The sequence below is a fragment of the Canis lupus genome, chromosome 6 (genome assembly GCF_003254725.2).
Source record: "Canis lupus dingo isolate Sandy chromosome 6, ASM325472v2, whole genome shotgun sequence".
Taxonomy (NCBI): Eukaryota; Metazoa; Chordata; class Mammalia; order Carnivora; family Canidae; genus Canis; species Canis lupus.
Window position 1 is genome coordinate 28,816,015 of NC_064248.1, and position 13,672 is coordinate 28,829,686.

At 43.0% G+C, this 13,672-nt stretch overlaps 1 protein-coding gene across 16 annotated transcripts in view; it reads right to left on the reverse strand.

Annotated features, from left to right (window-relative positions):
• MRTFB (myocardin related transcription factor B) overlaps positions 1 to 13,672 on the reverse strand; it is a 210,701-nt gene that overhangs the window by 28,676 nt on the left and 168,353 nt on the right. For 13 of the 16 annotated variants that reach the window (XM_025416466.3, XM_025416458.2, XM_035718209.2 and 10 more), the window contains 5 exons: positions 11,268 to 11,400; positions 9,444 to 10,484; positions 7,640 to 7,777; positions 4,571 to 4,729; positions 4,077 to 4,214 (listed from right to left, as the gene is read on the reverse strand). In XM_025416466.3, coding sequence (XP_025272251.1) covers positions 4,077 to 4,214; positions 4,571 to 4,729; positions 7,640 to 7,777; positions 9,444 to 10,484; positions 11,268 to 11,400 — 1,609 coding nt within the window. The remainder of the gene's footprint in view (positions 1 to 4,076; positions 4,215 to 4,570; positions 4,730 to 7,639; positions 7,778 to 9,443; positions 10,485 to 11,267; positions 11,401 to 13,672) is intronic. The other 3 variants (XM_025416464.3, XM_025416465.3, XM_049111376.1) reach the window with 1 other exon arrangement.

The window sequence follows — 13,672 nt, forward strand, 5'->3', positions numbered from 1 at the left end:
CACTGGAAATGGCAGAGTGGGAAGATCCTGAGCTCACTTCCCATGGACACATGAAGTATGTAACTAAATATAGTGAGACTCATTCTGAAAATGACCTGAAGACTAACAGAACATCTCTCTCCCACAGCTAAAGATACAGAGAAGGGAAGGAGGGGCAGGGATGAGGTCAGGAACCAAATCTCCAGCACAGTGATCCCCATCACCCATGAGCGTAGAGGTACTGCATGAGGAGCAAGGGGATCAAGCCTCACAGGGAGCACACCCCATCCTGGGGATCTGCAGTGGGTAGATGAGCTTCCATAACCTCTGGGTTTGAAAATCAGTGGGGCAAAAGACAGAAGGCTAGAAGAACTGAGATTCTGCTCTTAAAGGGCCAGAGCATTTTATCACTTGGCCTGGGACCCAGCAGAGAAGCAGCAGTTTGGAAAGTGTCTGAGTTACATGTGAAAGGGATTTGCTTTTTAGGGCATGTGCTGGAAGAGAAGGATCTCTGGGAAATTTGTATATGAATATAAATACTGGTGGGAGCCAGCTCTGATACTGTCCATCTATCATATTAGCACTGCTTGCCTGGACTCACCAGGTAGACAACTTGCTCTAGAGAAAGGTGGGGCCAGCCCTGTCCACCAGCATACCCAAAGAAGTCTTGGTCTAGTCACAACAGCAGAGTACACACAGGACACCCCTGGAGTGTCTGGTTCTGGTGGGCAGCGGGGATTGCATTACTGGGCCCCCCAGGATGCCTTCTGCACAAGGCCACTACTTTTAAGACCAGGAGATATAGATGGCTGACTTAATACATGGAAACAGAGTCAGACAAAATAAGGAGACAGAAATACATTCCAAATGAAAGAACAACACAAAACCACAGAAAAAGGACTACATGAAACAGAGATAAGCAATCTTCCTGATAAAGAATTCAAAGTAATGGTCATAAAGATGCTCAGTGGATCTGAGAGAAGAGTCAGTGAACTCAGAACTGCAACAAAGAAACAAAATATAAAAAAGAACCAATCAAAGCTGAAGAATAAAATAAATGAACTGAAAAATAAACAAGAGAGAATCAACAGCAGATTAGGGGATGCAGAAGAACAGGTGAGTGATGTGGAAGACAGGGTAGTGGAAATCATCCAAGCTAAACAGCAAAAAGAAAAAAGAAAAAAAAAAAAAGAGGATAGGTTAAGGGACCTCTGGGACAGGTGTACTGACATTCCCATTACAAGGGTCCCTGAAGGAGAAGAGAGAGAAAGGGCCAGAAAAGTTATTTGAAGAAATAATAGCTGAAAAATTCCCTAACCTGAGGAAGGAAATAGGCCTAGGAATCACAGAGAGTTCCAAATAAGAAAAACTCAAGGACATCCACATAATAACTAAGATGTCAAAAATTAAAGATAGACACTTAAAAGCAGCAAAAGAAAGGCAATGGGTTTTGTACATGGGAAGCTGAGGTTTCAGCAGAAACTTTGCCAGAAGGGAGAGGTATAATATATTCCAAGTGGTGAACGGAAAACATTGACAACCAAGACTACTCTACTCAGCAAGACTATCATTCAGAATGGAGGGAAAAAATACAGAGTTGCCCAGGCCAATAAAAGTCAAAGGAGTGTATCATCCCTAAACTGCCTTATAAGAAATGTTAAAGAAACTTCTTTAAGCAGAAAAGGCTATAACTTAGAAGAAAATTATGAAAGGAACAAGTTTCACTGGTTAAAGCAAACATATAGTTAAGGTAGTAGATCAGTCACTTATAAAACTAGTATGAAGTCTGAAAGGCAAAAGTAGTAAAATCAGTTGTATCTAAAATAAAGGATCCACAAAGTAAAAAAAGATCTAAAATATGACATCATATACCTAAAAAAGGGGAGTAAAAATATTGTTACTTTTAGAATGTGTTTGGTTTAAGCTACTATCATACTTTATACACAGGATATCATACATGAGCCTCATGGTAACCACAAACCCAAATCCTGCAATAGATACCCAAAAAGAAAGAGTAAGAGATCCAAGCATACCATTAAAGAAAGTCATCTAATCATAAAGAAAGAAAAAGAACTATGAAAAGAAATACAAGAACAACCAGAAACAATTTTAAAATGGCAATAAGTACATACCTATCACTTTAAATATAAACAGACTTAATGCTCCAATCAAAAGACATAGGGTTACTGAATGCATAAAAAGATAAAAATTCACATTGCCTATAAGAGACTAATTTCAGACTCAAAGACACATAAAGAGTTAAAGTGAATGGATGGAAAAAGCTATTCCATACACATGGAAGCAAAAAAAAAAAAAAAAGATGATGTAGCAATATTTATAACAGACATGGGGTTACTGGGTGGTGCGCATTAAGGAAGGCACTTGATATAATCAGCACTAGGTGTTATATGCAACTGATGAATCAATTCTATCTCTGAAACTAGTAATACAGTATATGTAGTTAACATATAAGTATAATTTAGTTAAAATTGATTTTATTTATTTATTATTTTAAAAAATATTTTATTTATTTATTCATGAGAGACACACACAGAGAGAGAGGCAGGGACACAGACAGAGGGAGAAGCAGGCTCCCTGCAGGGAACCTGATGTGGGACTCGATCCCAGGACCCTGTGATCATGATCTGAGCCGAAGGCAGACGCTCAACCACTGAGTCAACCAGGTGCCCCACTAAATTGAATTTAAATAAAAAAAACAAACAGACAAAACAGACTTTAAAGCAAAAGCTCTAACAAGGGACAAAGAAGGGCACTGCATAATGATAAAGGGATCAGTCCAAAATAAGGATACAACATCTGCAAATATCTATGTACCTAACACAGGAGCCCCTCCCTCCCCCCGCCACACACACAGATAAAGCAAATATTAACAGACTAACAGGAGAAACCAACAGTAACACAGTAATAGTAGAGGACTTTAACATCCCACTTACATCAACGAATAGATCATCCAGGCAGAAAATCAATAAGAAACAGTGGTTCTGAATGACACATCAGACCAGACAGACTTAACAGATACAGATAGAACATTCCATGCCCAAACAGCAAAATACACGTTTCCAAAGAAGACATCCAGATGGCTAACAGACATAGAAAAGATGTTTAATATCACTCATCATTAGGGAAATACAAATCAAAACCACCACAGATACCACCTTGTACCTATCAGGATTGCCTGTATGAAAAAAGCAAGAGATAACAAGTGCTGGCAAGAGTGTGGAGAAAATGGAACCCCTGGTGCACTGCTGGTGGGAATGCAACCTGGTGATGCCAGTGTGGAAAACACTATGGAGGTTCCTCAGAAAATTAAAAATAGGGCTACCCTATGATCCAGTAATCATACTACTGGGTTTTTATTCAAAGAAAGCAAAAAAATTAATTCAAAAAGATATATGCACCCTTATGTTTACTGGAGCATTACTTATGCTAGCCAAGATATGGAAGCAGCCCAAGACGAAAGGATAAAGAAGATGTGAAGATGTGATACACACAGAGGAATATTACTCAACTATAAAAAAGAATATTTTTCCCATTTGTGACCATAGGGATGGACTAAGAGATTATGCTAAGTTAAGTAAATTAGAGAAAGACAAATACCAAATGATTTCACTTATATGTGGAATCTAAAAAACAGAACAAATGAACAAAACAGACTCAAAAATACAAACACACTGGTGGTTGCCAGAGGGGAGATGGGATGCAGGGATGGGTGAAATAAGTGAAAGAGGATTAAAAGGTACAAATGTCCAGTTACAAAATAAATCACAGGGATGTAAGGTACAGTACAGGGGCTAAAGTCAATGACACTATTAACTCTACTAACTACATCTATGTTGGTGAGCATTTCACAATGTATATAAATGTCAAGTCACTGTGTTGTACACCTGAAACTAGTATAATATTGTATGTGGACCATACTTCAATGGAAAAAAACAGGATTTAAAGTGCAAACAAGGCCCCTGGCTCCGAAATTTGTGTTTCTGTCACGGCTAGTACATCTTAGACAGAGGGTTCTACATGAGGATGACACCCCAAATGTAAGCCCATGGTGGACTGCGGCCACTGGCTTCACTTACCTCGGGAAGGGAGGACTGGGCGCTGCGCGTCTGCTTGATGGCCTCCTCATAGCGGGGAGGGTCTTTTGTCTTGGGGACTGGGCTCCCGAACAGGGAGTGCTGGACGACACACTGCTGGGGTGGCGGTGGTGAGGCGGGCTGAGGCAAACAGAGGGAGGTAGACGTCAGCTCTAGCAGCAAGCTTCCCTGAGCCCTGGCCCTGGTGACGTGGGGCTCTGCCCTCAGCACAGGGCAGCCCCATCATGGTATTCGTCAGTTCATGAGCCTTAGGATCTGGGACCTGTATGGCTGGCAAGGGACCATCTTGAGTGGGAAAGGTCATCCTTACTGTGCTAACAGCTAAGCTGCCCCTTAACAACTGTCACCACAGCATTTTGGCTGTTTTGTCCCACGCATACTGATACTTAGTCCAAGGCGAAAGCGCGGGGCTTTGGAACGCTTTAGGACGGTTGTGAGCTTGCCCAGTCTCTGCAGCCCCGGGCTCGCAGCATTACCTTATTGGAAGTGGCAGGTCCGTTCTGCAGGGATGGAAGTGGTGCATTTCTGGACTGGAGAACGCTGGGGGGCGTCTTATTAACAAAGGGCTGCTGGACCCCTGGAGTGGGTGCTCTCTGATACGGGAGAACTGTATTCGATGCCGAGTTTGTGAAAACCTGTAATGAACCAATATTTTCTATTGTTTGTTTTTCTGCTCTTCCTAGCAGAGAAAACCATATTTTAGGACAGGGGTTGGCAGACTTAAGAGCAACCAAGGGTTCAGTTTAGGGCTTGCAGGCAATGGGGTCTCTGAGGTAACTGCTCACCTCTACCCCGCAGCCAAGAAGCAGCCTCAACCATACAGAAATAAATGGATGGCACTTGGTTCCAGGAAAACTTTATCTACAGAGACAGGTGTGGGCTGGACGTGGCCCTCAGGCCAGGGGTTGCAGACCCTGATTTTCCAGTGTCAACCATCCCTTTACTGAGTGGCCTGTCTTTGATGGAGGTGTAGACCGCACCTTCTGGGAAGTCAGCATTTGTTCAGTACGATATTTCTCTTAAGCGATAGCTGAATTTCTCCTGTTCCTCACAGGGTGATCTCATCTACTCTCACAGCTTTAATGTTCACCATTAAGCTAATAATTCCCAAACCCACCTCTCTTTTCCAACCTTGCTAAGTGCTGAAGCCACATTAATAACCCTTCTAAACATAAGTTTGGGACATCTCAAATTTAATATATTCCAAACTAAACTTTCCCCTTTCCTCCTACCACCTCCAGCCTCTGAGGAAAAATAATTCTTTTTATTTAAAATAATTTATTTTTAAAACTTTGGTAAATGGAGCTGTCAGTGTCTTCTGCTTTCTGCCCCCAGTGCCTGCACAGCTTCGGAATGCGTCCTGAATCAGGCCTCTGTTCTCTGCTGTCCCAATCCAGGCCCTTGCTGGTGATCACTGGAAAGCTGGCACAGCCCCCTCACTGGGCCTCCCTCCCCGTCAGCCCTGCCCCACAGACAGAGCCTTGACCCCACACCTGACAGAGCCCCAACACTCCCCGGCTCCTCTGTCCTTAGTGGTGAAAACCTCCTCTCTGGCTGTCATGCAAACCTTCTACTACCTGCCCCCTTTTCTATCCTACCAGAACAGCCACATGTACTGTGGCCACACTCAATTTTCAGGTTTCTTGAAAATGTCTCCAAGTCCTTGTAAGGCTCCATTTAGAATCTGCCCCCTTCTGAGAAGCTCACTCCTGCTCAGTCGGGGTGGTGAGGGTTCCCTCTGGTGGAACGACCAAGGGTTTGTTTAGCCCCCATTATGAGCCAAAGGTTTTTGCAGAAGGAGAAGCAGGCTCCCTGCAGGGAGCCTGATGTGGGACTCGATCCAGGGTCTCCAAGATCACGCCCTGGGCTGAAGGCGGTGCTAAAGCGCTGAGCCAACCGGACTGCCCGCCCCTAGTATTCTAAAGGAGAAAAACTCATGCCTATGTTTGTATAGTAAATATGCGCATATATTTCTTAACCGGGAAAGTTTACGCGCGCGCGTGTCTGTGTGTGTCCCTCCAAACAGTATAGCTGCTCTGGGTGAGGAGTTCTGTAAGTGTACTCCTCTTTGAAAAGGCTGAATTTCCTTGTATTTGGTACAATAATTTTTTCCTTTAAAGTGGAATTACTGATCCCCACTTCTAGTATTTTGAGACTTAGTGAACAAGTTCTTATCCTGTCTACATCCTGTTTTTCTCCCTCCTCTCTCTAAAAAAAAAAAAAAAAAAAAAAAAAAGGAAACTATCTTGACATTTGAACATTCACTAAGCTTATCATTACATTATGTTATTCTGAGCCTGAAGTAAATAAAATACAGCTCTAATTCCCTGCTCACTGGGTTTCCCAGAGGAGATTCCAGAAGAGAGCACGTGGTGGTGTGACTACTGATGACATAGGCCTTACTTCTGTCTGTTGCCACAGGGCCTTAGCCCTGACGGTTGACACTACTTTGGGCTGTGTCTAATTATTCAAGTTCTTTTTTTTTTTAATTTATTTTTAAATTTTTTATGCAGGACTCAATCCTATTAAAGTTCTTTTATGCTGAAGATTAAAATTCTGGGATGAATAATTCTCAAGGTTTATTTATTTATTTTTATTATTATTTTTAATTCTCAAGGTTTTAAAACAGCAAGACCTGGGGTAATGGGTGACTCAGTCAATTAAGCATCCAACTTTTGATTTCAGCTCAGGTTGTGATCTCAGGGTCGTGAGACCAAGCCCCATGTTTGGCTCCATGCTCAGCAGAGTCTGCTTAAGATTCTCTCTCTCTCTCTCTCCCCCCTTCTGCCCCTCCCCACTCTCTAAAAAAACAAATTAAAAAATAAAAAATATTAAGTCCTATTTTTGAGACCTAAAGAGTTTTCTGGCAAGAAGATGTACACATAGCTCCACCTACTGGATACGAGGGAGGGAATTTTGGTAACTTTTGGGGCTGTCACATCAGAACTTTTTGGTAGGAGCATATGAAGAGGTTCCTGAGCCCTAGACCAACACTGTCATTTTAAAGATGAGGAAAATGACACTCAGAGAATATAAGTGAATTCTGTATAAGGCCAACCACGTAGGAAGTGGGGAACCAGAATAAGCAGACCTGGGCCTTCTGGCTCTTAATCTATAAGATGACAACAAACTCTTATATAAAGATCTTACTGGAGGTAAACCTTTCAGAAAGTATCTTTTTCATCTTCAAGTGTCTCTTCCCAGGGAACAGCATTTTCTTCCCCCACTCCCCAAAATGATTAATTTGAAAAGAAATTTATTTTAAACCCCAGAAAATCCTACATATGAGGATTGAAAACATACTTTTGAAACTTCTACTTGGAAAAGGGGCTTAACTGTTAAGACAAGCTATCTTTCAGTAATAAAGAACTCTCTTCCCCAAATAATTGGGTAATCTGCAGCCAGATGCCATGTGACCTGAGGCCGACCTGAGAGGAGACACATCACACAGAAGAGATGCTTCCCATGAGGAGACTGCTTTTCGGACACTGAAGAGATAACAGTACAAATAAGCAAGAGCCTGTCACCCATTAGCATTCACCAACCTTTCTAACTTGCTGAGGCTGACTGAGCACATGTGGCGTGAAAGTATCTTGTTTCTGAGGTACAGTCTGGGCTAAGCCTGAGGACAGGGTGGCAGTTGCTGTCTGAGGCTGAGTCTGGATTCCTGCTTGTGCTGGAGTCTAGGAAGCAAATCAAAAAATCAATTTAATTATCAAAATCATACTCAGAATCAAGAATCTGAATGTGGAGACACCTGGCTGGCTCAGTCGGAAGGATGTGCAACTCTTGATCTCAGGGTCGTGAGTTTGAGCCCCATATTGGGTGTAGAGATTACTAAACACACACACACACACACACACATACACACACACATATATATAAATAAAAAAACCTTGGATATGGAATAACTGGTCATGTGGGGATTGTATCTGAAATGGAATAAAATATTTACAGATACATACTTCAATTCATCAACACATAGATTTAAGCCTTAATTCTAAACCAGAGAGTGACACACAGGACCAGTTATTTTCATGTTCTTATTTCTTCAGTGGTTATGATTTCATTTGAAAATTTTGAGAAAAGAGAAAACTGAAATAAAGGCCTGCAGTGGCTCTCCACATACTAGGTCAGGGGTTGTAATAATTGTAATAGCAGCGAAGAAATCTGTGAGGCCCAAACTCCTACTTTGAAGTTACAGGATGTGCTCCCTCTGGGGGCAGTCAGCCACGTGCTGGAGCACACAAAGGCCCAGGATAAAACCCAGTTCTTGATCTGACAACATCAACTTTACTGGAACATTTGGTTGGAAAACAAAGGTCGAGAAGATCTATCTTACAGAGTAGAGTAGACTTTCGATTTCACAGACACTGTAAAGGTTCAATAGGGGAATCAGAATTTCTGCACATGCGAAGGGCCTTCGGGTCATGCTTCCTAACCCCAGGGGAATAGGATCACTCCTTTCTGCCATTAAGAGTGTCCAGGGCATCAAAGTTGAGGAACACTGCCACAAACAGTTTCTGTTTACTGGGGCCCTCACACTTTGCTGAAACCTATCAAAATGCATTCCATAAAATAACTTAAGGTCAATATACAGGTTATGGAGGCATTAAAGGAGATTTCATGCCTACCAGAGTTTCATCACCTGTCTTGGCAACATCCTCACTCCTAGGGTTGTGGACACATTTCCCTTAGCTGCCCAATGTGCCTTTGGCATCTTCACCTCACTGGTGTCTTTCAAGAATTACATTTAGGAGGCACCATACAGGAGTGGGTGTAAAAGTGAAAACTCTGCAGTCAGAATTACCCAGCTTGTGGCCCCAGTTTCCCTATCTCAGTATGGATGTTATCACTTAGATCTTCTGGGAGAAGGGACGGCTAAAGGGAGTAAGCCAGTTAAAGTACATGGATGGGATGCCTGGCTGGTTCAGTCAGGAGCATGCGACTCTTGATCTTGGGATCATGAATTCAAGCCCACACTGGGTATAGAGATTACGTAAATAAATTAAGAAATTAAAAAAAAAAACCAAAATACTTGATGCTGTGACTTGCACACAAAAAGTACACGGTGACACTGACCTTTTTCATGATCCTGTAACTGGTATTTAAAAATGTTTGCATGTGTGATACTGTGTTCACTAAAGATAAAAGGTATGGAAAGTAGAAAGCACCCCTGTCTTTACCATCAAAAAATGGCCAGCTAGGAACATTTCTGAATTCTATCCTACGCCCCGCACACATCTGCCACTCTGAAGCCCGGTGTGGATGCATTCGTGAGGAAGCATTAGGCAAGTCTCAGCTCTCAGCAGGCTGTAAGGCAAAGGAGTTAGAAGACACACTTCACACCTGGAGTTTGAGGCTGCCTACGGGGAGCTGCACTGAGGTGACGCCGGAGCCCTGGATGGACAGTGGCAGCAGCAGCTGAGCAGTTTGTGTGGTCAGTAAAGCCTGAGGCGGAGTGACAACGGTAGGCGGCGGCTGTCCCTGGGAACTCACGTAAAACTGCTGGACGATGCTCTGCTGCTCCGCCTGGGCCCCAGGGACCTCCTGCTTGATCACCACAGCCTTTTTGGCAACAAGGGTCTGGCCCCCTGTTGAGATGGGCGGGCCTACAGAATGGCTGGCTCCTGGGCCAGGCTGCCTGGAGCTGGAGCAGTCGCTGAGTGAGGTCTCATCCTTGACGGAGGAACCAACGCTGCCATGTTTCTGATCTGACTTGGTGGCGGAAGAGGCTGGGGTGCCGGCCTGGGGTTCTAGGGGTGGCGGCGGTGGCGGCTGCCTCTGCCCTCGCTTTTCAACTTCAAGCTGCATTTTCAGAACTTCCACAAGCTTCTGCTCTTGTTCCAGTTTCCTCTTGAGCTCCTCGATCTGCTTCTCCTTCTCCTGGAGCTTGCGGTCCTTCTCAGCTGCGTCCAGTTCCAGACTTGACAGCGTGCTGCTGGTGGGGCTTGGGCTGTCTTCACTGCCCGTCACTCTCAGCGGGGACGAGCACAGGAACTGTGCTGGAGACATCATGGTCATAATTTCAGTGAAAGTGTCTGCCATGTTTGTGTCCTCAGTACCGAGGCTGGACTGTTCAGAGGGGGATGGTGAGATGGGCAGAGGGGAATTGACGTTCTCAATGTTGCTGGTGCCAGTGGGTGGCAATTCGGCCTTGAAAGAGGAGCCCGAGCTTGTCACAGAGTTGTGTAGTGTTGTTACCGGCAATGCCACGGTGACTTCTGGGTTACTGGTGACGATAGCAGATGCTGGCACAGCCAGGACACTGCCGGCAGCAACGCCACTACTGTTTATTTCCTGGTAGGGTTTCAGGCGTTCGATGAGGTCTGGTTTGGTGCCCGACACTGGAAGACCCCTTAACTTCAGTTCTGTCTTCAGTTCTGATACCTGGAAGTACAAACAAGTCACATCTCTTCTGGCATTGCAACTTCTGACAAATCTATGGGACACTTAGCCTACCTCCGTCAGCTCCCTATTACCACACACAGGCAAGTGGACAGTTTTTCTCCCTAACCCACGTAGACACGCACGGCTACAGACCCTGAGCACTACAAAGGCCAGTGATAAAGCAAGGGCTTTTACAGGGTAATTCCTGTTATGTCTAAGGATTTAAAACCAGCAATCATGATGATAATCGGTACATTCACTGAGTTTACCATGTGCCAGACACTGCTGGAAATGCTTTATTCTTTTAATTGACCTTCAAGGTAGGTGTGGGTATTATTATTAGTATTTTTATTCCTATTTCACAGAGGAGACGGGGGCAGAGAGAGGTTGACTCATTGTGGTTTGAGCCACCATGGATAACCGAAGGCTGCGCTGGTGTGGAAACCCACACACAGGCTGGCCTTGGAGATCAGATACTTGACTGTTACATTTTCCTGCTTCTCCCACACTTGGCAATGAGCAGGGAGGAAAAAAATCTGCCTCTATAGTCAGAACTGGTTTGATGCCTACACATGCTATATGTTCAAGGAATGAGAATCATTATTGGACATTTTGAAAGAAATTTAATGGACATAAACAGAAGGTACCTCCGTAGAGGTTATCTAATGTTGGTAAAGTTAAAAATCTACTGAAAGCTTACCTACTCATTACTAGACAAATGTGGCAAATCATTTACATTTCTGTGGTACCTGTGGGTGAGTAAACTCTACTTGGAATTATCACCTTTAAGTCATCCAAGCTAGAAGGCAGAGGTCCTGGTTTCCTCACAGGAGCAGATGTATTCTGTCTTGGTGTGTTCGGTGTGGTATTGTTCAGAGCTGAATTCCCAGTGTTGCTATTTTTGTCGTTGAGTGGCCTTCAAAAGAACAAGAAAGTGAGAGTTTATAATGAAATAATTTCTGAATTTGACGTTGTTTCTGCTAACAGTTTGACTGTTAACCCATGAAGAGAAGAAATGCCACCACGGTCAGGGATTGGAAGACTCAGTATTATGAAGATTGCAATCAAATAAGATCTCAGTAAAAAAAATCCCTGCGAGTTTTGTTTATCTGCCTCCTTGGTAGGAATTTTGAAGGTGATTCTCAGTTTTATATGGAAATACAAAGAACCAACAAGGGTGAGAAGCAAAGCAAAGCAAACAAGGCTGGAAGAGTCATACCACCAGATATCAAAATTCATTACAAAGTCAGTTACTAAGATTGTGTGCTAGTACAAGGGCAGAACAACAAATGGAAGAAAACAGAAAACCCAGAAACAGACCCTCACAGAGATAGCTTCTTGAGTTATCACAAGGGAAAGGAAAAAGTAGGAAAAGGGTGGTCCTTACAATAAATGGTGCTTGGCCACACTGGATATTCATACAGGAAAAAAATAGGGCCCTTGACTGACCCCTACCTCACACCATCTCAAAAGCTTAAATGTGAATTATGAAAACAATAAAGCTTAGAAAGCTTAGGATAGTATCTTCATGTCCCTTGGGTAGGCAAAGATTTCTTAAACAGTACACAAAACGCATTAAGATGGACACCTTTAAGAGTGAAGTCAAGCCACAGGAGAAGATACTTATAATACGTATTTCTGACAAGGCCTCATATCTAGAATATACAAAAAAGCCTTACAAATCAGTAAGAAGACAAAACCCAATGGGACAATGGGAAAATCCTGAGCAAGCCTATCACAAGAAAGTATATCCACTTGATCAATAAACGTGTGAACAAGTACTTAGCCTCAATAGATATGAGGAAAACGAAGAAAAGCACAACAAAATAGCACTGTATACTCAGCAGAACTGCAGTATGATGAATAAGACTGTGGATATCAAGTACCCAGGCATCCAAAGCTCTCAATCACAAGGGGAAGTATGAGTTGGCATGACCACTTTGGAGAACTGTTTTAGGCTAACTACTAAAGAAAACTTTCACCTATCTTTTGATCCAGTGGCATTCCTAGAAAGACACATGACAAAGATATACATATGTGAATCAAGAGACACAGGTGAGAATGTTTATTAGGGCAGTATTCATACTAGCCCCAACTGAAAACAACCCAACTCTCCACCAAGATGATGATGGGTGGATCAATTACAGAACACCAAACAGGAGTAAAAATTCACTGCTACTATCTGTACCAGTAAAGATGCACCTCACAAACACAATGTTGAGCAAAAGAAGCCAAACATGTATGTATACTGTAAGATTGCCTTTATATACTGTTCAAAAGCAGGCAAAACTAATCTATGGGATAGAAGTCAGGTAGTCACTGAGAGGGGAAGCAAGGGGGCTTTTTGGAGGTACTGATGATGTTCTATTTCTTGATTTAGGTGGTGGTTATAGAGTTATGTTTACTTTGGCATCAATTTGTGATCATAATCAAGTTATGATTTATGGGCTTCTCCATAACCTATATGTCATTTAAAAAGGTTCTTAAGGGATCCGTGGGTGGCTCAGCGGTTTGGCGCCTGCCTTTGGCCCAGGGTGTGATCCCGGAGTCCTGGGATTGAGTCCCAGGTTGGACTCCCGGCATGGAGCCTGCTTCTCCCTCTGCCTGTGTCTCTGCCTCTCTCTTTCTCTATGTGTATCATGAATAAATAAAATCTTTAAAAATAAAATAAAATAAAAATGTTCTTTAAAAAATGTTGGTGAATTTGTTGTACTGTATTACTCATTTCCCTAAACTCCTTTCCATATCAAAACCAGATCCCTAACTTCTTGCCTCTATGATACTCTTGGTAACAATGGCATTTCCTCTTCTGGGTGGCTGATCTCTATTAGAGCAAGGTCCACCTGACGGTTGATACTGTAGAGCCAATTCCATCAGAGCACCAGGCTTTATTGTTATATAAACCTTGGTGCTGAAGCGAGGAGACTTTGAATTCCTAACGGAATTCAAACAGGAACAAATTCCTAACGGAAACAGGAACCTGAGCCGATGTTGCTTATGGGGAGAGGTCCCCAGTTAGATGAGCTTTGTCAAGTGAGTTTTCAGAAGATCATGTTTGAAGCCATTTCCGGCCCTGATAACAGCTAACTCTTGACGTCCATTTTGGGCACTTTTAAAATCTGCCTAAATTTTGTGGCAGTTAAATACTTTAAGTATTTGAGATACTTGAAGTTTGGATGGAATGACAT